We start from the raw sequence: 24,593 nt of genomic DNA on the forward strand, positions 1-24,593 counted from the left end.
AATATTATCTAATTTATTTTCTTCTCTTTCCTCAATGTTTCAAAATTGTTTATGTACAAGTAACATTTCGTTTGGCGACATCAAGTCTGCCATATTTATTGAATTTTTTATTTTTTTGGCGTCACATGACCTCAATTTTTATTAAAGCAGCAAACAAATAGCAAAAAAGTTGAAAACAACACATACATACATAAATAAATATATTTTTTTGTATAACTACATGTTAGTACTTACATAGTTACTCCTGTACAATGTACAAGGATTTCAACACTTAACAAAAATATTCACACTCTCACTCACTCACTTACTTACTTACTAAACCACCCATAGATCCTGCATTATCATATAGAATTTATTATAATTTATTTAATATGCATAGTTTTTTTTTGCCACATTACATGCTAATATATATTTTATGTATAATTCTCAAGTAGTTTATGCTTAATTGTGCATATAAATTTGTAAGCCACGCACTAGAAATTTTGCTGAAGTAAAAAAAAAAACAAATTGCTATTTAATAAATACCAGCATATTATACAGCTAATTAAAGCGAATTTATTATTTAAGTAAGATCTTGAGATACATTTTAAATATGTTGGTGGTTTTAAATAATTAGGCTGTATAATTGAAGGTCATTTAAAAAGAATAATGTTCTAGTTAAAAAATATCATAATTAAATAAATCTCTAGCTAACAATTAGTTAGTACTGGCTGGTTAGAAAAGTGGAAGCTCAAGCAATCATGAAGAGTCGATAGTACCCGGTTTATAAGAGGGAGGGTGAAATGGTCTGCGACTTTTTGAATTTCATGGTTCTTAACTGAAAGGGCAACAGACGCCTGTTAGTTGACTCCTTATAAAATTTTATCAAGCTGCGTGCCATTGACAACAGACTACCTCGTGACTTGAGGAGAAATTGGAAAAAAATATGAATTGCCTCTGCTCATTAAGCATTTTTTATTGCGGAAAAACCATCACTCAAATAAAGGCTAAGCTTGATAAATACTATGGGAACTTTGCGCCATCAATTTCAATTGTAAAAAAGTGGCTTACTGAATATCGTTGTGGTCGTAATAGCACGGAAGAGATCTCTACACCCGAAACAATTGAAAAAAAATCACAATATTATGTTGGCCGATCGGAGATTGAAAGTGCGAGAGATTGTAAAAGCCATATGCATCTCAGTGGTTTAAATTTTCAATGATCAATTTGCTCAAAATCGGGTGCGCAAAAGGGGGCACACATGTGCAGTTTCCATGGCAAAAATCCAGGAATTAGGCTACGAAATGCTCCCTTTTGCACCGTATTCTCCAAATTTAGCCCCGAGTGAGTATTTCTTGTTTCCAAACCTGAATAAATGTCGCGGTGGAAAGAGATTTAACTCCAACAATGAAATCTTCTCCAAAAAAATACCTATTTTGATGACCTTGACAAATCGTATTTTTTAGAAAATTTAAAGAAGCGTGTGCATAGAGCTCAAAGGAGACTATGTTGAAAAATAAAACAACTTTTTATCCAAAAACATGTGCTTTATTCACCAGCACGGACTTTATGGCCAACTCTAGTACAATGACCCGTTCGAACCTCTCTCTCCCATTTTAAACCGCCCACAATTTTCTCATTATCTCTCATGTATAGCATCAGTTTTAAATTCTTTGAAATAGTATCTAAAGATTCCACATTAAAGTATATCGATCAACAAATCTCGAATTTAAATTATTCCAACTAGAGCCAGCAACAGAAAGCTTGCCTTTTTGCTCAATTCTCAGCGACTCAAACCTGGATAATGCCAGTTAAAAGGTCCAGTAAAAATATTAATTAAGTTGTTCCCATTTCCAAAAACTGCTCTTAATATGAACATAGCTTTAAAATAGTATTGGGTGTATGACTTAAATATGCGGGATTTTTTAAAATGTTTAACATTTATTTTGAACTATTTGTACTGTATACATTTATTCAAAGTGTTAGGCATTATCTTTTACAATTTTTCTTTCAATGTATAGATTCCGAGCCATTTATGCTCATCTTTTGAGGCCAAGAACGAATCAATAGGATAATAACGGATACTCTTTTTCAAAGTGAAGCGTATACCAGAGAGAGCATTCTGCATCGATCGAAACAAATAGTAGTCGGGCGGGGCACGGACGGAACTATAAAGCCACTCCATTATAAATAGTTTTTCAACATGTGGCCGAGTGTTGTCATGATGGAATATTAAGGATTCATGTCTGGCCGCATATTCTGGTAATTTTTCGGCCAATTCTCCCTTCAAACGAATCAGTTGCATTCGGTACAGGTTCACTGTGATGGTCTGGTCAGCAGCTCGTAATATATAGGACTCTTTTGCTCCCACCAAATACAGAGAATTTCCTTAGCGCCATGGAGTAATGCCTCCAATTCTCGGTCGATCTTTGTATTCGTTGTCAAAATCACCACTTCTGAACTGCACAAACCATCTCTTCTACTCTGAAACCGATGGAAAACATTCACCACAAGCTTTGGTGAGCAATCGTTGTGCTTCAGCGGCACTTTTTTTTGTCAAATTAAAGAAGTAATATGACGCTTTATTGTCACAAAATTCGAAATTTTCGAAGCAAAAACCTTTTTTTTCAATAACTAAGTGAAAATTAATGCCAGATATGTGACCTTCAAAATTACATATAAGTTATTTAAACCAAAAACCGCTTTCAAATGATACGCCACACAGTGGTTGAGAAAAATGAGGGAAATAAATCTGTAACTTCTAAAACCTTAGTCCGAATTGAATGAAAATTGCTGTCGATTTTAAGTTTTGAATTTGAACCGCATGGGCCCACCAGGCGTGCGGTCAGACGATCAAATAAACACATCAATCACATAGTTGTGTGCGTGCAGTCGTTCTTTTTCGGCTATACGTACGCGTTGTCGGCAATGATTGATGAAAATCAAAAAGTTTTTATTTTTTTATTTGACGACTCATTATTTGATCGTCTCCTGTTGTGATTGACAATCAAATTTCACTTGCTTTGTGTTTGCCGTTCACGGATGAAATAAAATATTCATATTATATGTTTTACGTCTCTGATTAACTAAAAAAAACGTCAGTTGCCTCGAGATTTTTGGTAATAATGGAAAAGTGCGTCCAAATACAAATGGTGATTGAAGTATTTACACTCACACATTTGCACTGATTGGCGGGTTTATTTGATCGTCTCCAGGGCACTTTATTTATGAATATTTTGTAATGAAATTTTACAGCTATATAGATTTTTCCATTGAAAATGGAAAAATAAAAACAAATTTGGAAATTTGTAATCAGGAATCCCGCAATTGCCAAATATATATTGAAATATCCCAAAAATGAGATTTTTTCGCTTTTTGGCTATAATATCCATACCAGGGGCGGATTTATGGGAACCCTTTACAAAAAATAATTAAGAACATATTTGGCCATCTAAAATGGGTTACTATATTTTGATATCGACTATGCGATTTGAGAATTTTTGCCCTAAAGTTGAATTTCACATACGAAATAGGCGTTTTTTGAATGGATCTGGTCCCCTTGATATCATTAATTTTAAAATTTATTTTCATTTAAAATATTTAAAGTAAAGTTAGCTTTTCAAAAAATATAAACTAATACATCTTCTTTGAAATTTTTTAGATCACTTGAAAAGAAAATAAATAATTTTTTTTCCAAAAACTAGCGAAAAATCGCATTTTTAAATTCAAATGCATATAACTTTGGTGTCAGTCACGAGTATTAAACAATTATTTTTATGTTTGACATATACATTTGTTGTTAGTCCAATAAAAGAATAATGGAGAAAATATTTGGACCCTCTGTTATCAAAAGACTGGAGTGGGGTGGGTAAAAATGTTGAAAATTTAATTTTCAAATGCGAATGTCTTCTAATTTTTAAGAGATAATTGATAGCAACGATTTAAAATCCCACATTTGTAAGTCATACACCCAATACTTTTCAACATGTAAACTATTGAAAAATATTCGATTTTGTTCATATTTTAGATCTCGGGAGCATCGTAAATCGAAAAATTACAATATAAGGGCCACCCTAATATAAACACAAACTTACACTTATTAATAATTAAAACTAAAAACTACATATACCCAGCAAACACACGAGTTAAAAGCCTGAAGATAGCCAAAAGCTAGAAAATCATAATTTTCTAATTTTTTAAAGTTTTGAAATCTTTGTTTTCAAATCATTCCCAATTTGAGATAAAACTTTTGTATTTGCTGGGTAAGTACAGCCAGCTAATCACACTGGTGCATTTAGAAATAATTAAAACTCATTATTTCATTATTTGCTCTGCTCTTGTGCGTATGCAAGACTAAATAAATAATTATTTATTTATTTTCAGTTTAATTATTCATTTAAAAAATTAATTTGTTAATTTTCTTTCAAAACTTTTTTAACGCTTCATTGTATGTGTGTACTATTTTGATGTTTATGTATGTGTGTTATTTTCTGATTTTTTTGATACTCAACACTCTATTTTTATTTAATTTTTTTAAATTTTTTCTTCAAACTTTTTTTCAATTTCAATTTTTTTCTGGTGAAAGCTTTATTTTCCCAAACCCAGTTATTGTTGTTTGTCTTGTTGTAAATATATTTTTTTGTGTCTTCTTTTTTTGTATTACCAAAAAAGAAATGAAGAAAAAAAAAACCTCAACTAAAACTGCCTTTTATTTAAATTTGCAAACAAACAAAACAACCAGAGAATAAAAAAAAATATATAAAATCAGCAAAAAAAAAATAGAAAACTATAATCAAAAAGTAATATTGTGCTACATTCTTTTTTTATGTACAAAATACTTAAACAGAAAACATTATTATTTTTGTGTGTTGTTTTTTTTATTTGTTGTATATTTTATTTTTGTTTTGTTTTGTATTTTTGTCTTAAAACCACTACTACCAGTAATTACTACAAACAACTACAACTGCAGAATTGTGATACAGAAAAAGAAGATATGAAAATAAAGATATAAAAAGTCACAGTTTCTCCTAATGAACCTCATCGATATATTTATACATTAGATAAATGTTGTAGCTAAAGTAGAAGCTGGTTTAATAAAAATTTATTGAGCGTAAACATTGGCTTTAGGAATTAAATTAATAAATGTTGGTTAAATATATAATCAAACAAACAGCAAATACTTTTGGACCATTTATTGTTAGGAATTATTATATCTATGTTGTTTTACATTTTTTTTACATATTTAGTAAAATCAATAAAAGAAAATCCTTTTAGCAAATATTGTAAAGCTTTAAAAACTAACTAAATTTAAAAAGAATATAAAAGAATGAAAAAAAAAAAATTTTTTAATTAGTGTATGTATTTCATTGTTTAAATATTAAATGTAAACATTTTCCGACATCGTTAACCCATCATAATATTACACCAAAAAAAAATCGTACAATTTTGTGCATATTCCAAATCTATATATATAAAATACAAAAAATGTTTCGACCTATGTACGTTATAGACTCTGAGACCATCCAACCGATTAGCTATAAACTGGTATCAGTGTAAAGGAAATTTTCTGAATATGGTTTCGGACACCTAAAATATTACATTAGGTCCATTCGGTGATTTCGTTAAGAAGATTTTCGAATTTTCTCATACAAATATTTTTCATCTATATATGTTATCTACCTAGCGGGTAACACTCTAAAGTCAGATTTTTGTTTTTCGGTCTGTGGGCGGAGAGGTGTGGCAAAATCAAATTTTTACATTATACCGCTAATGCCATCTACGCTGGATCGATTTTGTTGAAATTGTCCATGTATGTAATGTCATCAGGTGAGAACTGGAGCGATTTGGCTGATTTTTTTTATATTCGATTCGAAATTTTCTGGAGATGGTTTGTAAAGAAAAAAATTACGACTAATAAAATAGCCCCTAAAGTATGCAGTACAAATTTAGATATTTAATTTGCAAATAAATAAGAACAGGCAGGTGTATGTGGGTTGGAGAAACTTGACGAACTAACATTAGTAAATGCTACCGGGCGAAGCCGGGGCGGTCAACTAGTTTTATATATTTTACGAAATATTGTTAAATGCTAGAATTTTCTATAAAATAAATCAATATTTTTGAAAATGGTATCAATGTTTTTCATAAATATGTTTGAATGAGCTTTAAAAAATATATTTAATTAAAACCGGTTAACCGTCTTACAAAAACCGGTATGTCAAAAATCCAAAAAGTTAAAAAAACCGAAACCGATGGAGTTTACAAAGATGAAAAAACCGGTTGACCGGTTTTCGGTTTAGGTTTTGTATACTTTACTATAAGTATTGTAAATTACACTATGCTACACCAAAAATAAGCAGAGGTTCTCATATAGTAATTCTGATGTATTAAATTCCGTAGATTTAGGAAATACTTATAGTTTTTCTCGATCACTTCGTTTAGTACTTTTTTTATTGACAAATGTAGTAAAATAACGATATTCTCAAAAATACAACTTCAAAAAACATAAGCATTTTGTTTTGAAATTGATTTTAAAATTGTTTATCATCATAATATTAATAGGCAAGTCGATTACTTTAGACCCCTTTTACTCTCACATTATACATTTAATTTGGGCAAGAAATATACCATTTTAAAGGGATTTATTCACAGAAGTGCAGAATATATATTTTATTGAAATCGGTTCAGTTTTTTTAGGAGTTATAAGCGTTTAAAGATGTTACTAACACATATGCAAAAACGTATACATGTGAACCTTAAGCTAAAAAGTAAACAAAGCATTGCGTATTTGTTCAATTTGTTGTAAATAAATAAGAGAAACAATTAAACAGTATTGATTTCGCTCTGTTTTAAGTGACAAACAAAGAAGAAGAATTTAGTAATTTAAATTCGCTTTAATAAATATATTTTGAAGGTGTTTTTTTATTTTATAACTCCCATATGCATAAACAATTTTTAAATTTATCAAAGATTTATAAAACAAAATTTGTTTTATAAACCTTTGGCAAATTTAAAAAACTGTTTATGCATATGGGGGTAAATATGTAATTGTAGATAAGTAAATAGTTATTTTATAATTGTGACGATTTTCAACGGTTTATCACTGCAAGAAGTTTAATGAAAAATGGGACGGGTCGGAAAAAATGGTGAGTCGCCTCCCATACAAAGTAAATAGTTATTTCTAAATATTTTGTGAAATATAATTGCAAGATTCTTCAAACTTAGTCTAAATGGCTCTTTTATAAATTTTCATAGTTTCGCTGAAATTGTTCGGGATTGGAATAGTGGGCGTGCCACACCCTATACAAAGTATATAATTAATTTCGAATATCTGTAGAACTATAATTGTAAAAGTGTTTAAACTTTTAGCGAATTAATTTCTTATTACTGGGCGGAGTTTAGCTGAATATAGACGGAATTAGATTAGAGGGCATAGGACCCAAAATGGGAGAGGTCGGAAAAGGATGTGAGTCACCTCCCACTATATATAATTTTTTCAAGGTTCTTCAAACTTTGTCCGCATAGCTCTCTTACCATTTCACACAGATTTGCTGAAAATGGTCGGGATTTTGTGGTTATGGTGCAAAGTAAATAATTAATTTTGAATATCTGGAGAACTATAATTCTAAAAGAATTTAAACTCTGTATCAATCAATTTATTACCATTTTAAGGAGGTTAGCTAAAAACGAATTTATTCCTGATCCCTGTTCGAAGTTTAGCTAAGCATGATCGGCTTAGTAGGAATGACCACTCCCTTATAAAGGAAAGTTAAAGTACAGCTTGATATTTACATAAAAGGTTTAAAAATGGGTGGGATCAGAGCAGTGGAGTGGTATCTCCCATACAAAATTAGTTAGTTATTTTCGACTATCAAGTGAACTGTAATTGAGAGATTCTCAAATATTGTATGTGTTATTTTCGTATTTCCATTCATATTTTTTTAATTTTACTAGGGTAGGTGTAGCGAAGTGCACCGGGTTACGCTAGTTTTATTAAAAGGATATATGATTTACCTTTTAAATAGAAGGTACTTTAGATTTCAAAAAACGCTTTTTTTTCAACAAATTTTCGTTTTCATCGCGCACTAAAGCACAGTATTCTGTTAATATATTCAAAAGTTTTTTAAATGCGAAAAAATGTATATGCAACTGTTAGTTTTAATTTCGTGCGAAAGAACTGCTGCTTATGTTGTTTCGTAGTTAAAAAATAAGGTCGCCAGATTATTCGCAATATGAACAGAATATGTACTGCTTTTGCGAAATTATTTCGCAAATATTTCATTTCAAATATTTTGTATGTAGTTGACAGCATTTCCCACGAAATTTTGAATAGGATATTAAGCTTAAAATGATAAATATTAAGTGAAGATCATTGCATAACACAGTGGTATAAATTTATTTTCATCTTCTTCAGTCTCAATGATTTCAATGCGAAATGAAAGTAGACTAGTTGACACACAAAACAACAGAAATATTTTGATACAAATTCACTCGAATTTTCCAGAATTTGCCAATGCTTCTTTAGTTCGCTTTTTAAGCAAAATAAATATAATTTGAGTTTTGAAAGATACTCGCATAACCTAAAAAGAAAGTCTTTATACAAAATTTGGTTTCTCTTTTAACAATTTTCTTAGTCGTATGTAAGTTTTCTTTCAAGTTACTAATTTTGTGACTTTAAGAGCCAGTTTTTGACTTCGTATTTAAATATGAATTATATTTAAGTTCTATTTAAATGCGAAAATGAGTTTCTCAGTGTTTTTTTAAATGATACTTAAATGGCCGACGTTGGTCATTTAAATTCTATTTAAGTTTCATAAACTACCATATGTTTTTGACAGCTGACTTTTGTTGTTTGGTTTTTTTTCACTCTATTGTAGTAAAAAAAAAAAACAAACAACAGCGTCTTGCTAAAAAAAGCGTCTTGCAAAAACTACAATTCCAATGCGGGGCAATTGGAGCTTCTTTTGTGCATTTTCCTACCAAAAATTTTATTGTTTAATAAACTTTTATTTCTTATTGGGCAAAATGTATCAATTTTTGTTTTGGTTGAACAGCTGTTTTAAGCAAAACTATCGATAAATTTTTGATATTTAGTAGTGCTACCATACTTTTATCTTATTTAAATAAGACAAATTATGTAGCACTGAAAAACTCAAACTGTATTTAAATACAACTTAATTTTAAGTTAAAATTAACTAAATACGTATTTAAATAACAAGTCAAAAACTGGGCATAAGAATACCTCTATTTCACTAAAAGTAGTTCCGTACTCTATGAACTCCAACAAAACAGAATTGTTACATGTGACACTTGCATATTTATATACCCTACATTGCGGTATATTGCATTTGTGTCCGTCCGTCCGTCGAGCAATCATCACAAATTGTATGATGATTGCTCTACAATTAGTCATAGCTCCCATATAACCCCCCGCTTCCGAAAATCACCTTAACGTGCATAAATCTCTTAAAAATATCGGTATACACATAAAATTCAACATAAATAACTTTCATATTGAAATTCATCACACTACCTTATTTAATGACGATCAGTCCACAATTGGTCATAGCTCCCAATTCCGAAAATCACTGAAATTTAAAAAAAAAAATTTAAAAGCATATTAATAAGAATTAATATTAATATTAAGCTCAGATCCATTAATTTCCACATCAATTTAAAATAGGCCCATACAAAAGCTGAAACGTTCCACACTTCCACCTGAAGTAATTCAACTATTATGTTGCAGAGAACCCATAGAAGAATTTCACTTAAGCCACCAAGACGATGAAATTAATGAAAGTGAAGAGGACCTTTTTATGTATTAATGGTAGCAAAAGGGTTAATTTTTGGTCGTTAGTGGGTTAAATTCCATTTTTTTTAATAGAGTTATTCCTACTTAGGAAATTCTTTAAGGTTTTGGTTTGAATACCATGATTTTGTAGTCGTTATTAATTTTGCACAGAAAAAGTGGTTATTTGACCTATAGTGCAATGGGTTAACGATGTTAGAACATTTTTATTTAAATGAAATACAAAAACTATTTTTATTAAAATTTTTTTAAATTTGTTTTGCCAAATTTTGCGACCCAAATCCCAAAAATTCAAATAAAATATAGACCTCTAAACGTTATTTAATTTTGCTAAAATTTTCAACAATTGGGTTTTAGATGACGCATGTTCGATCTCGTGTTCGACCTCGTGAACATTAATCGATAGATTCCAAAACAAGGACCACACTAATGTTTACATTCTAAATAAAGTTGAAAATTTTAAAATGCAATCCCTAGAAAGTTTCATTATATAATGAAATATGCAAAGCACCCCAGCATATTATAATGAGTACTAAATCTACTGCAAATAACAATAAATTACCAATTTAACTCAACAAGGACATGAACTATTATCTGAATTACCTTTAATTTTTAACCTAAAGCCAATTTTTATAAAACAAAACTAAATAAATAGTAAATAGAAAAACAGAAATAACAATAATAATCCACAATAGCAAAAAACCACTCACTCAATCGATGTTGTTCATTAAGGAACTGGAATTGTAAATGCACAAATTAATCAAAGTACATTTTGGAAACAAACTATTTTAACAATTATTTTAAACAATTTCAATTTTATGTTTTGTTTTTTTTTTGGTCGTTGTTTAAACCATGATAAACAATTGTTTTGTCAAGTTGATTGCCAAACAATTTAGATTTTTCACGAAACTTATTGATCATAATGGCTCCAAATAATTGGCATAATTGTGATTTGTTTTTTTTTTATTCATTATTTAACTCGAATTGAATTATAATTTTGTTGTTGTTCTTATGTAATGAAAAAAAAAATGCAAAAAAAAATAAAAACAAAATCAATCTATTGTAAACACAGTCAACCTAAAATAGGAACAAAACTAAAAAAAGAAAAATTTTAAAACACCAAACAAAAACGAAAAATTCCAAAAATAATTGAAAACCCAGATAAACAAAAACTTAACTTAATACTCTAAACTACAGTTGAAAACTGCTTGGAAAAGTTAACCAAAACATTAAGTTTTAATTAAAATTAACATTTTCCTAACAACAGCGCAACTAGAAATGAATCCTAATGAAATGAATGAATGAAAAAGAGACAACAAAACTAATTGAAACACAATTTGTAAAAATTAATTAATTAATTGAAGATGAAGAAGAAAAGAAAAGAAAAACATTGGTTTTGTTTTAATATTTTTTTTTTTTTTAATTTATACTTTTTGTTTTGTAAATATTTTTGATATTCTTTTTTTCAAATTTGAAATCTATTTCGTTATTCTTTGAGTTTTTTTTATAATTCTAAAACCCAGTCAATAAAAAATATGTATAACCATAAAACTGTATTACTTTTTGATTTAATCCATGTATATGTATATTATTACTACTTAATTATTGAGAATATATATTCAAATTCAAATATATATTTTAACTATTCTGTAAATGTATGTCGTTCGTTGCTCATTTTTGAACCAAAGAAACCAAATTAAACAATTCAAATTCAAAAGCAAGTCACCACACTTACAAAATCAAAGGATAGCGAAACTACCTTAGACTCAATTGATTTGATCTCCTAATCAAAAGTAACAAAATCAAACACATTTCGAGTATTAAACTTACACATCAGCACTTTCTCGGTACCTAAATACTTTCCAAACACCACCAGAGCAATTGACCACTTTCACTTATACATTACTTTCAAAGAGAGACACTAGCCCTCAATACAATGTTTAATCCAACAAAACCGCTTCATGTTGCTCGGTTTAACACTCTCAATCAATCTAATACGAACATTTGTAACTTTGTACATTTTAGCTCCACTTTTATCCACACCTCAACTCAATTCCACTCCCACAACACCTTCACAAGAATACTAAATTTTATTTTATATATTTCAATTTTATTTTCCTTCTTTTTTTTTGATTTTCAGTTTGTTCGATTTTCCATAAATTTATTAAAATTTTCTTTTTTACTTTAGCAGTATCAAAATTTGTTGTATCAATATTTGGCGTTTTGGTAATGCTACCTCATGACATTTTGTAGCCAAATTCACAAACGTATTCACAGGAAAATAACAAAGTGATTAAGTTTAGTTAATTATGAATAAAAGAACAAAGTCCTTCAAAAAACACTTAACAAATTTGATTCCCATATCAAAAATTTGTTTTCCTTCAGCATGATCCTTATAAATAGCGAAGTCGGTTTACCAATGTCCATGTGTTGGTTGAAATAGGTTTCTCGAAACCTCTAGATTAAAAACGGGACCACATGTGATATAGTCATGAGAATTGAAAATTCGTATTGAAAATCTCCTATAAATGGCTCTCACGACTATCTAAATTTCCTTAACTCACTCACTTAATTTGTTGGCAAAGCGAATTCATTATAAGGTGAGAGTGATTCTACAACAAGTACAACATTTACAAAAACCATATGCAATTTATTTTTGTTTATGTGGCTAGAACTATCGAAGTCTGACTGTTGTTTTTGTTAATTTCCGTTTGTTGTAGTACAGTTCGAGCAATCAGCTTTGCTCTTAATTATTGGGTTTATGACTTAAAAATGCGGGATTTTTTTAAATTTTTAGCTTTTAATTTTAAACATTTGTAAAATATAAATTTATTCAAAGTATTGGCGATTGCTAGCTATGACCTTTTTCCCATCTTTCTGGCAACATATGGATTCTGAGCCAAAAGAACTGCTCATCTTTTGAGGCCAAGAACGAATCAAGACAATATCGGATACTCTGTTCTGCATCAATCGAAACAAATAGTAGTCAGATGGGGCAAAACTTCCCAACTACTTCATTCTAAAAGGTATTACATAATGTGACCGATCGTTGTCATGATGGAATATTACGGTTTAATGTCTGGCGTTTTTCGGTCAATGCTTACTTTAACCTTCGCTTTACCAATACCCACCCGGGTGACCACATCGATTTTATTGGTTTAATATTTTGTTTAATTTTGTTTCGATTTAAATGAAATTTGTACTCACTGAACAAATTCTAGAGTTCTATAGAATTTAATAGAACCTTTTTAAACTTTTTAAAAGGTTTTTTCAATTTTTTAAAATTTCGTTCGTCGCATATATTTATAGAAATGTAGTGTCACCCGGGTGGGTATTGGTAAACCATGTACATAAAAAACCTTTGGTAAATCGAAGGTTAAACGAATCAATTGCGTTCGATACAGTTTCCCTGTGATGGTCTGGTCAGATTTCTCATAAGCTCATAATAGATACGACCCTTTTCCTCTCACCAAATACATAGAATTACCTTAGCGGTATGGATAGGGTTTGGTGTCGATTCGGCAGATTGGCCATGATTCATATAAGATATATATTACGCTTTGGGTTATCGTAATGGATCCATTTTTCATCGCAAGTAATGATTCAGTGCAAAAATGTTTTTTTTACAGCGTTCAAACATCATTTGGACATGCAAAATCGTATTTCAATGTATCTCGACTTCAATTCGTATGGTACCCAATTTCCCTGCTTTTGCATGAATCCTGTTGTTAAAAAACGTTTTGAAATTGCTTTTTGAGTATCTCCCAATGATTTTGAAAGCTTCTGTTGAGTTTGACTACAACCTTCATGGAGAAATGCCTCCAATTCTTGGTCTTCAAATTTTTTGGCTGGCCTGGGCGATCTTTGTCTTTCGTGTCAAAATCTCCACAAACAATCTCTCGCACTTTGAAATCGATGAAACACATACACGATGAGCAATCGATATGCGTCAGTGGCACTTATTTCCTAATTAATGAAGTAAAGCAGAACTTCGCGCGTATGACGCTTTGTTGGTACAAAATTCGACATTTTTGAAGCAAAAAAAAAACTTTGTTGTTTACACGACAGATATGTACCCTTCAAAATGATACAAAAGATATGCAATCAATCGATCAAATCCATTTTTAAGTCATAAACCCAAAAGCTTTTGGTTAACATAAGAGTAGATCTTAAAATTAAAATAATACATAATGCATTCGTCTTAACATTGTTGTTATTTTGCTTAAACGTTATCACGGTCACTGATTAAAAGATCAGTGATTTATAAATCACTCAGAACGACGTTCTTCAAAAATCACGGGATCGCTCAACTCTACTACACACAGTCAAATAACGCTAATTAGAAGTACAAAATTACGGTCGGTATTCAACATTTGTTTAAAACAATTCAAACATTTTTTATTTTCATATGTATCGGATATATACTTATAAATACAAAAATGTCAAGAAAATATAAAATAAAAATAAAATTTTTAGAAAAATATCAATCAACAAAGAAATAAAATATTTGTAATACTATCGTGTAAACAATAAATGTTTTTTCGAAGCAATTTCTTGAAATACTAAATGATTTCAATAATATTTTAAATTTGAGAAGTGTTAATACTCAGTATTGCCGTCTATAAATACCTTAAGTGTCAGCTTATATTTCACAATTAAAATAAAGCCAATTTAAAAGTTTTAATTAATGTAATTTAGATAATATTTAGATATGTGAAAGTTGTCTGTTCCAATCTTGATTGGATATAAAAGTGTTTCTTATTAAAAGAAAAAGCAAAAGCTCATCATTCTTCTAACCCTTGTACAAACAAATTCATGTGTTAATTCCATAACTCTCTTAAATATCTTAAATTTGCTGGTATTCAAACTACCAGTTTGCGTAAAGATCGGTCCATCATATACCAAAGCTTCAGTAAATAGTTCAATAGATGTTACTTAAAAGTTACAATTTGACATTAGGATCGGTATATCCCAAATTATATCATTAATTAACTGTTGGTATCGAGGTAAATTAATTGTAATATTTAAGTTAATTAAAATCGCACTACCAAATATTGTGAAGATCGTTCTGTAACACAGTATTATAAATTTCTTCCTTCAATCTCGATGATTCGAACACGAAATGAAAGTAGATTAATTGACACAATATTTTGTAAAGTTGATTCGAATCCACACGAGTTTTCCATTTTGTATAAATTCCATTTTGTATAAATTCGCCTTGGAACAAATTCATTAGTTCCCTCCCATAACCCATTTTCCATGTTGTTCTTAGTTCTTATAAATTTCTTCCTTCAATCTCGATGATTCCAAAGCGAAAAAGTAGATTAATTGACACACAAAACAACTGAAATATTTTCGAAAGTTGACACGAATTTTCGTGAATTCACCACTGCTTCCATTTTGTATAAATTCGCTTTGGAACAAATTCATTAGTTCCCTCCCATAACCTATTTTCCTAGTTCCAACACAATGCATTGGATAAGTACGGGTCATCCCCTGAGATCTGGTCCAAGCTAAAATAAATAAATCTAATTTGAGTTTTTATTAACTCTAATTCTATGTAAAAGATGACTCACATAACCTAAAAGGAAAGTCTTTATAGAAAATTCCCCTTCTCTTTTTAAAGTTGTTCTTAGTCGAATGCAAGCATTCTTTCAAATTACTATCTTTCAAATGCTTTGTTTTGCATTCGAGATCGATACAAAAAAAAACTGTCCTGCTTTAAGAGGCCATAATTAAATACGAAACAACTTTGGAAACCCCATTAGGAGTTTTCATTTTTATTTCGTGAAGAAAGAATCGAGTCTGAAATTTCTGGTTGGCGAATACAAATACACATAATCATAAATATCATTAGTATTCCTGTCTATAATCTTCTGTTTGAATTCATAGCTAAAAAGAAAATTCCATCAAAATATTCGTCTATACCACAGCCACCGATTTATACGACTCACCCAATTATGATAATTTTATATTTTCTATCGTGCTTTCGAACAAAGTTTATAAAATATTTTGATCCTAAACTTTTAAGAGATTCAACCTATTTTGTTTTTCTACGTCTAATTATTTAGGCCCTTTCGAGTTTTGTTTTAAAATTAGATTTTGGTTGAACAGATTTTGCCCATTTTCAATAATAAACATTTCTGATCAACAGACTATATCTGGGGAATATTTCATGCCACTAATTTCTCTCTGTAGATCCTAACGTGCCAGAATATAAGTACACTATTTCGATGTGTTGTCTTTTGGCGATTGGTATAAAAATAATTGCGTTATTAAGTTTATCCTTAATTTTAATGTTTTAAACTTTCGGAAGGGAGTCCATACTCAATTAAGCATTTTCTAATAAAAAATTTTTTACTTCAAAATTTAAGGAAATTTTCTAAAATATTTAATTTTTTTAAAGAAATTAGCATCAATATTTTAAATGATATTTATAAAATCATAATTGTTTGGCAAAACTGGACATAACTAAATAAAGATAATTGTAAATAAATAAATTTCTAAAAGATACTGCTAAAATTGTAGTAATTTTTTAAGTTTTATTTAAACTAAAATTTATTATTTTCCTTAATTATAGTTTTTTTCTTGAGGTCTCTGTTTTCTGTGTGATAATACCTATATTGTGTAAATATTTCTGTCTCTGTCTGTTTAATTTTCTTTTCTGTTGTTTTTATATTATTTGATTCTCTCTCTTTATCTTTCTGTCTCTCTCTCTCTGACTCACTGCCAGAAAAGAATCGAATTTTATTTTCCGTCTATTTTATATGCACGTTATTTACTAAAATGCATCCAAATTTTCTATATAATGTATTAATTATTATTAAGTATTTGATTATTATTGTTTGTTTCTATTAATTTATTTCTTTTTTTTTAATTTCTGATTAAATTTTCATTTTCACAACAAATAAAAAAAAACACAACCATTTCAAAAAAAAGAGAAAAATAATATTAATTGAGAAAAAGTTTTCATTCATACATTAAAACTCAAAATCATTTGACATCACTTTCTCTCTCTATCTCTCTCTCGCCTTTTAATAACTCTATCTAATTATTCACAATAAGACACATAACATAACTAACTCTCTCTCTCTAACTATTTCTAACTAACTTCACACTTCACTTTAATTTACACTTATCTATAAATGACATTTTTTTTTTGTAAAGTTAGACAAATTATTGACCAGGACTTTTAAAACAAACCAAATCAACCAAACCAATACGCAGCAGCTTGCCAAAATCTATATGTTAAAAAATTAAAATAAATAAAAATCTACTTAAAAAGTTTAAAATATTAAAGAAAAAAATTAACAAAATTTATAAAGAAACTATATCGTATATAGAGTTATATATCTTAGATATATAATTTAGATAAATAATTTAATTAAACTTTCGATTAAATGTGTGTTCATTAGTTAACAAATTATTATTTTTCTTTTTAAATTTATTAAATTTATTTGTTATTAAGAAGAAAAAAAAACTAAGAAAAACAACAAATGCAAAATATGAATTAATTAATTATAAAATTGCAAATAAACTGAAAAGTTATAATTATAATAATCAAAAAAGAAAAAATACAAAAATCTTTATAAAAATTATGGGGCCAGTAGTACGTAAGTGTTCGGGCAAAATCTAAGTATTTTGGTAATAATCAATCAAACAATCAATCAATCTGTATTAAAAAAAAACAAACAAAAAATGCTTTATGTTTCCTAGTCATTAAAGTAATCCTTTAATTATAAATAAACAAATATAATAAATTATTTACTATGTATATCCTTTAAATACTTAACAAATTTTAGTGGCAATGCAAATTAGGTTTGAGCTCTTTCTGTTAATATCATCATTATTAATTATTATTATTACTCTTGTTATTATTTTGAAGATCATGTTAATTATTTATGTTGTTTTTGTTTTTCTATTTAATGATCATTTATTATATAACCCCTTCTTTTATTCTCTCTTAATACATATGAATAGTTTTCTGTGTGTGTTTTCTGTATTGAAATTTAAAGTCCTAGAATTTTAAATCACTATTCCATAATAATTTAAATTTAAACAAAAAAAGAAGACACTTAAAAACGCAACTAACAAACTCTCAATTAGTCTTAACTGCCAACAAAACAAACAAAAATAATTAATTAATAAATAAATAAAACCAAATAAGAGCACCCAACAAAAACCAAAACCAAAAAGAAAAAAAAACAATTTCAAATCGCCCTTTTCAGATGTACGGTAACTATGCGCCAGCTGGAAGCCCACCATTGCCAGATATTATAGGACAGTATTATTCTCCAGGTTACGGAGGTCCAGGGGGGCCGTACGATTTGTATGGAGGACCCTCGACATCGGCTGGCTATTTGTATGATCCTGCGGCTGTGGCCGCTGGTTATTATGGTCAAACCTCGCCCATTCGCAGGCGCAGATATAGCATTGCTGGCCTGCCGTCGGCCTCAATGATGAACGATTATTACGGTTACCAGCCGGTGGGCCCACAGCCCCTGCATCAGTCTTCCTCTTCGAATATTATTAATTTGCTCAACGAGGCTCACAAGTCAATATCGCGTTCCTCCCAAATACTCGGCCATCACGCACGTCTGGCTCAAGCCCAACAGGCTGCCGCCCAAACCGTCACACCCCTAACGCACTATCCCGGTCGTGTTATATCTAGTTATCCCACACTGCATCCGGGCGACACCTCGCCGCCCTATCTGAACGATAATCTAATGCAAATGTCCGCGAGTTTTTCGTCGCAGCCGAACATGTACTTCCAGCAATACACACAACCGCCTCAGGCGGCACCCGGCCAACTGGGCATGGGTGGTATGGTTGGTGGAACGCGCCTAAGACCCGCGTATTCGGTATCGAATCTTAACTATCTCAATTATCCCAGTGGTGTGGGGGTGGGTGTGGGAGGCGTCGGCTTGGGCGGCAGTAAATATGCGACGACAACAGGTGGCGTGGCCGGTAGTAGTTATATTAATCCGTACTCTCAAACCCTATACAATCCATCTGATGTGAATGCCTACAATGTCAATAACATATTGCAACAGCGCAATCTAATGTCTACGCTGCACGCCTCGAATCCCGCCATTTCGCAACTATATCAGCAGCAGCAACAACATCATTTGCCAACACAACAGCAGCAACAGCAGCAGCAACAACAATATAATACGCACCAGCAAATGCTGGCTCACAATATCCAACAGCAATTCGCCGGCACCCAACAATATGCTCACCAATTACCGCCCAGCTCACATCCCTCAGCTCATATACATGCCTCGGTACAGCAGCAGCTACATCCCGATCATCAATTCCACATACACCAGCATCAAAACCACTTGCAAACCCACCCGCTGGCCGCACTGGCCAGCACGACGGCACCTTTCCCGGCCACCCTAACGAGCAGTGCCCTGCACGATGTGCGCAGTGCCATGGGTGGTGGCGGTGGTCTTGGTCTCGGTAGCGGTGGTTTGACTGGTTCGGCGGCCGGAGCTGCCTACGATCACTTACTACACTCTTCATATCCGCACCATCATCTGCAACACACTCACTCGCACATGCAGCATCCGTTAACGACAAGTACTTCATTAGGACACTCCTCATACTCTCATCATCCGCATCACATGTCACCATATTCGAAAATAGATTTAGATTATCCAAAACTGCCACAAGAGCAAAAACGACAAGTAAGTTTTAAATTTGACGTAGATACGCTATCTCTAGATTCTTAAGCCCAACCAATAAATTTATATTTCAATTTCTAAGAATTACAACCATCATACGCTGCAACAATAAAGCCTATTACTGCCCACAAACAAAATAAAAAACCTATTTAAATAAAATTACTTATATATATATAAAATAGATATGTACTTGTATTCTCAATTAGAGATATATCTCTAACCATATCTCATACTCTCTCTCTCTCTGTATCTCATTTTCATTGAAAACAAAAGCCCTGCCAGAGAGGAGGCCAAATAAAATGTTACAAAAGAGTTTAATTAGCATAAATCGGTATAAGTATTGTACTTATAATAATATATATGTATATGTACAAACATACAACTGTGGTCTTATATTATGATGATATCTTATAGGATATACTATCTATCTATATCTATATATAGTATATGTAGCTGCTGCAACTATGGCCACAATTACAGCGGCTTTTTGCTAAAAGGAATTTGATTTTATATGAATTGAAACAAAAGAAAATAATAATAAAACTGCATTATGCGCTCATACTATTCTTTTTCCATTTTTTTCTTACATTTACTTACATATATTCTCCCATTTCTTTAGCAAATAACTATTTATATACTAATAATACTTACGTTTCTTTTTTATTTAAAAAAAAAAAAAAACAAAAAAAAAACTGCTAACAAATGGCTTAGAAATGCATTTATGAACAGAAACAAAATAAAACAGAAAATGTGCATTTTTTGGATTCCTAGACCCGAGAACATTATGCATTTACTTACTTATTAACAAAACAATATACCAAATGCCAAATTTAAATAAACAATTTTTTTGTTTTAGGGAAAATACAATACATATTTAAACTATTTTGATTAGAATATAGTCTAAAAACTAATGAAGAAAATAAGGAAAATTATAAAGAAATAAGGAGGATAAGGAGTTTAGAGAAATCTACTTTTGAATACATACATAAATAAATACTTAACTACATACAGATAAAAATAAAGAAATATTACGATAAATTTTGTAGGGGTAACAAATGAAAACACACCACATTGAAGCGTTAGGCGATAATTACTACTGTTGGAAAGAATATACTTTCCCATTAGCAAAAATTTCGAAATTTCTAATATAAAAAAATTGCTTAAAATGGCCTTATTTCCCTTTTAAAATATAGGAGCTAGAGTTGAAGATTTTTAATTAGTCGCAAACTGGGTATTTGTCGAATCAAAAAATTTGTATAGACAATACATTTTAGACGTTAATGTCGTTAAATATGGTATGAAATAATAATATAATTTTCTTATATAATTGCCATTTTATCAATTTAAAATTTATAATTTTACCTTTAAGCTTTTATTAAATTCTCAACCATTTCCAATTGTATTTTAGAATTTTCGAATGTATTTCAGAAAATTATAATAGCAATACCAATGGAAATACAATTGGAAAATTTTGAATTAGAATCTGAAACTTTATAAGTATAAATTAAAACTTTTGTTTTAGTAAAATTTTAATGCTAAATTCCAAATTTTATTGATAAATTCACTGAAATTTATTGTTGGGGGATAAGCTAGTTCCTATGCGCATTTCACTGTTTGCTTAGGCCAGATCTTCAGGAAACCTTTTCCCAAAAGGCTTTAGAAAAACTAAAGATATTATACAAATAAAACCATAAAGTGATTGAGAATTACAGACACCCAAGCTTTACTTTACAATTAGAAAATTCTGAAATATAATTGGAAATTTCTGAAATTCAATTGGAAGTTTCTGAAATACAATTAGAAACTTCTGAAATATGTACAATTGGAAATGGTTTAGTATATTTTCAAAATATACAAAAGCTTCTCTGAAAAAATACGTACTTTTTTTTATTGCAATCAATATTTACAAGTTGGTTTGAAGCCAAAAACGAATTTTGTGCTTATGTTTTTGATGCACAATCTTCAATTTGTTTCACTTTTGATAATTTTAACGATAGTCGATAGCGTTCGGGACCTGTTGGCTATGAGCGCCGGCCACTGATTTAAGCCGAAAGATGAAATCAATCGGCTTAAATCAGTGGCTGGGTGCAGTATCAATATTCTATAAGATTAAAAGTAGTGTCATAAATCCTACAAAACTTTTCCTTTAAAGTAAAGAAAGATCCAAGATTGCTCTAAAATTTAAAATAAAAAATTATTCAACATTGCTTTAATATTTAATGAAATAAAAGATCCAAGATTTATTTAAAATAAAGAATGATCCACGATTGTTTTAAAATTTAAAATAAGGAAAGATCCTCGATTGCTTTAAAATTAAAAGTAAAGAAAGATCTTTGATGGCTTTACAATTAAAAATATCCACGATTGCTTTAAAATTTTAGGTAGAGAAAGATCCAATTAAAGTAAAGAAAGATCCACAATTTCTTTAAAACGTAAAAACAAAAACAAAATTTTCAAAAAGAATCTTCTTTTCTCTCCTAAGTGGTTTGTTATATTAGCAAATTAAAGGCTATTTAATTTAGTGATATTGTACTCTTTTCAAACTTTTTAGCCCTGATTTTGTACCCCCAAGAACAAAACGTCGGCAGAGTTACGCACAAATTGTGTTATATTGCGGTATTTTTGTGTTATGCTAATATTATGCCAACGTTGTTCGAACAAGAACATAATATCGACAAGAGTTCTCCACAAAGCGGCAAGGAAAAAAGCAAATTAACAAACAAGGCTTTAACTTGCAATTTCATTGGTTTAATTTTAGCTGATTAAATAAATATGGGATTAAACTTGCTCTAAGCTAAACATGACAACACTGCCTTATGTTTATCTTATGTTAAATTCCGTTGGCAGCCAATCTTCAACCAGCTCACTTGTGACCATTACAGGAAGGGAATCCAAGTAACGCTCCCTTAAATTGACATGAGCCGGACAATGACAGAAGTAGTAGATTCTTCTCCATTGGTCCAGATTCGTCTCCATTTGTTGAACAACAGCCCTGCAGTTTACAAGAGAAAATGTGTCAGTCGGAAAATTAAAATTCGGTAGTTAATGATAACACTAGTTTACAAATCACACATTTTTGTTTGCTCATGGACTGAAACTTATATTTTTGAGAAGAGCTAGGGATGCTAGTTAATTGACCATTTTTTGTTTCCCACCTATACGTCAAAATTTTGAGATATATAGGTTTTTATTTTTCACCTGCCCTGAGTACTACTAATACATACTGTAGTGTACCGAATTGTAGTAATTAAGTATTTACATCGTTTTTGGGTACTCAACACTCTGGCGAAGCTACTAAATACTTTCAGAGTTGTATTCTTTTGACAAATTCCAAAAAAAATTAACAGGAAAAAAATAAATACTGTTTAAAAGTACATCTTTCCTGTAGATAAACTTTAATAAATCGCTATTAAATACAAAACTCTAAAGTAAAAACTATTTTAAAATGTCTTCTAGGAATTGTAAAATAAACCCAGATCATTTTTGTGTTATTTGCGGAAAAATTATTCAGTCAAATCGAGGTTTTCCTATAACACAAACACTGCAAAACGCTTATTTACATTAAAATATTTCGTAAAAGCTTTAAATAAGACAAAACCAGCATTTCAATATTTATGCGCGTGTTCCCGAGTCTTTCTGAGGCTAAACTAAAAGAAGGGATATTTGCGGGTCCTCAAAGAAGAAAACATTTGGTTGATACCAAATTTGAGTGCCTATTAACCGATGTTGAAAATGCAGCATGGAATTCCTTTAAACTTGTTGTTCAAGAATTTTTGGGGAATAAGAAAAGTCAAAATTACAAAGATATTGTTGCGAATTTATTACATAATTTCGAACTGATGGGTGTAAATATATCCCTCAAAAATCACTTTTTATATTCTCATGTGGATTTTTTCCCGGAAAACCTCGGACACATGAGTGACGAACATGGAGAGCGTTTCCATCAAGATTTGAGAGGAATTATCAAGGTTTTTGGGATCAGAATATGCTAGGAGACTACTGTTGAAGTGTCGTGAGGGAGACAAATGAAAATAATTATAAAAAGAGGACTAAACACTTCACTTTTAATTTTGTTGTCCTAATTTAATGTACATTTTTATATGTTTCGTTTTTAATAAATATCTCAAAAGTTTGACGTCCTGGAATTTTTTTAATATTTTTTCCGAAGTTAGAAGACCTACATAAATACACAAATCCCCATATGTTTCAATTCATGAGCAAAAACCTTGTAAACTAGTGTAATTATTTAAATTAGAGTTTGTTCATTATGTTTAGTTGTTCATTTTTATTCTGAGGTGTACGACTGAACAAAACTAACAGGTAACTTTTGCTAATGTCAACAAATTTGACATATTATTAGCATGATGAAACGAAAAAAAAGAAAAAAGTGAATAAAATGATCTGTTCAATTGAACTTGTTCATTTGTGAACAACCCAACTCTAATTTTTGTTCATAATTATGTCAGGTGATACAAAAACATGTTCTGAACGCCATATAACACATAACAAAATCGAACTCTTCCTTCAGCTAATAGTACATTTTATTTAATGTAAGATTTTAAAACAAAGTATAACAAGTAGTCCAACTCTTTGTCAACAGTACCTAACTCTATACATGTGTTAGTAAAAAAGTACCTAACTCTAAACATGTGTGAGTAACAAAATTACACTTGTGTTTGTAACTTTTAAATTTTCTACAGGCAACAGAGTTTTATAAATATGTTCTAAATTTGAGTTTGTATGAATTGACACACAGTTGACATCTAATCACACAATCGCTATAACTGATTGGAAACTTTATACAGAACAAAATACGAATTTTTCGGCTTCCCCAGCATTCAATCTCTCTAGAATGGAGAGATATAACGAAATTTTAAAGCCACTCGTCACTAGCCTTTACACTGTTAGAAATATTTAAAAATATCTACATAAAGAGCTTCGAATAATTAATTTCATTTGAACATTTATCTTAATTGTGCGTAACAAAAATTCAAGATCTTAAGTGCAAAAAATGTTATAGACAATTTGTTTTCTAACAACATAACGTCTTAAAATATCAAAAATATCAATGACTCACTTTTAGATAAAAATAAATTTTATTGGGACAAATTTAACCCGAA

The 24,593-nt window shown here is 30.2% G+C and overlaps 1 protein-coding gene across 4 annotated transcripts in view; it reads left to right on the forward strand.

The window, feature by feature from the left end:
- The window catches only part of brp (bruchpilot), a 205,482-nt gene that overhangs the window by 134,018 nt on the left and 46,871 nt on the right, over positions 1–24,593 (forward strand). The window contains exon 1 of one of the 4 annotated variants that reach the window (XM_065510618.1): positions 18,956–19,476. The exons of the other annotated variants lie outside the window; for them this stretch is intronic. Within the exon in view, the coding sequence (XP_065366690.1) occupies positions 18,973–19,476 (504 nt within the window). The 5' untranslated portion in view covers positions 18,956–18,972. Of the gene's footprint in view, positions 1–18,955; positions 19,477–24,593 lie in introns of those variants that run through there. 4 annotated transcript variants of the gene reach the window in all.

This window comes from Calliphora vicina, chromosome 5 (genome assembly GCF_958450345.1).
Source record: "Calliphora vicina chromosome 5, idCalVici1.1, whole genome shotgun sequence".
Taxonomy (NCBI): domain Eukaryota; kingdom Metazoa; phylum Arthropoda; class Insecta; order Diptera; family Calliphoridae; genus Calliphora; species Calliphora vicina.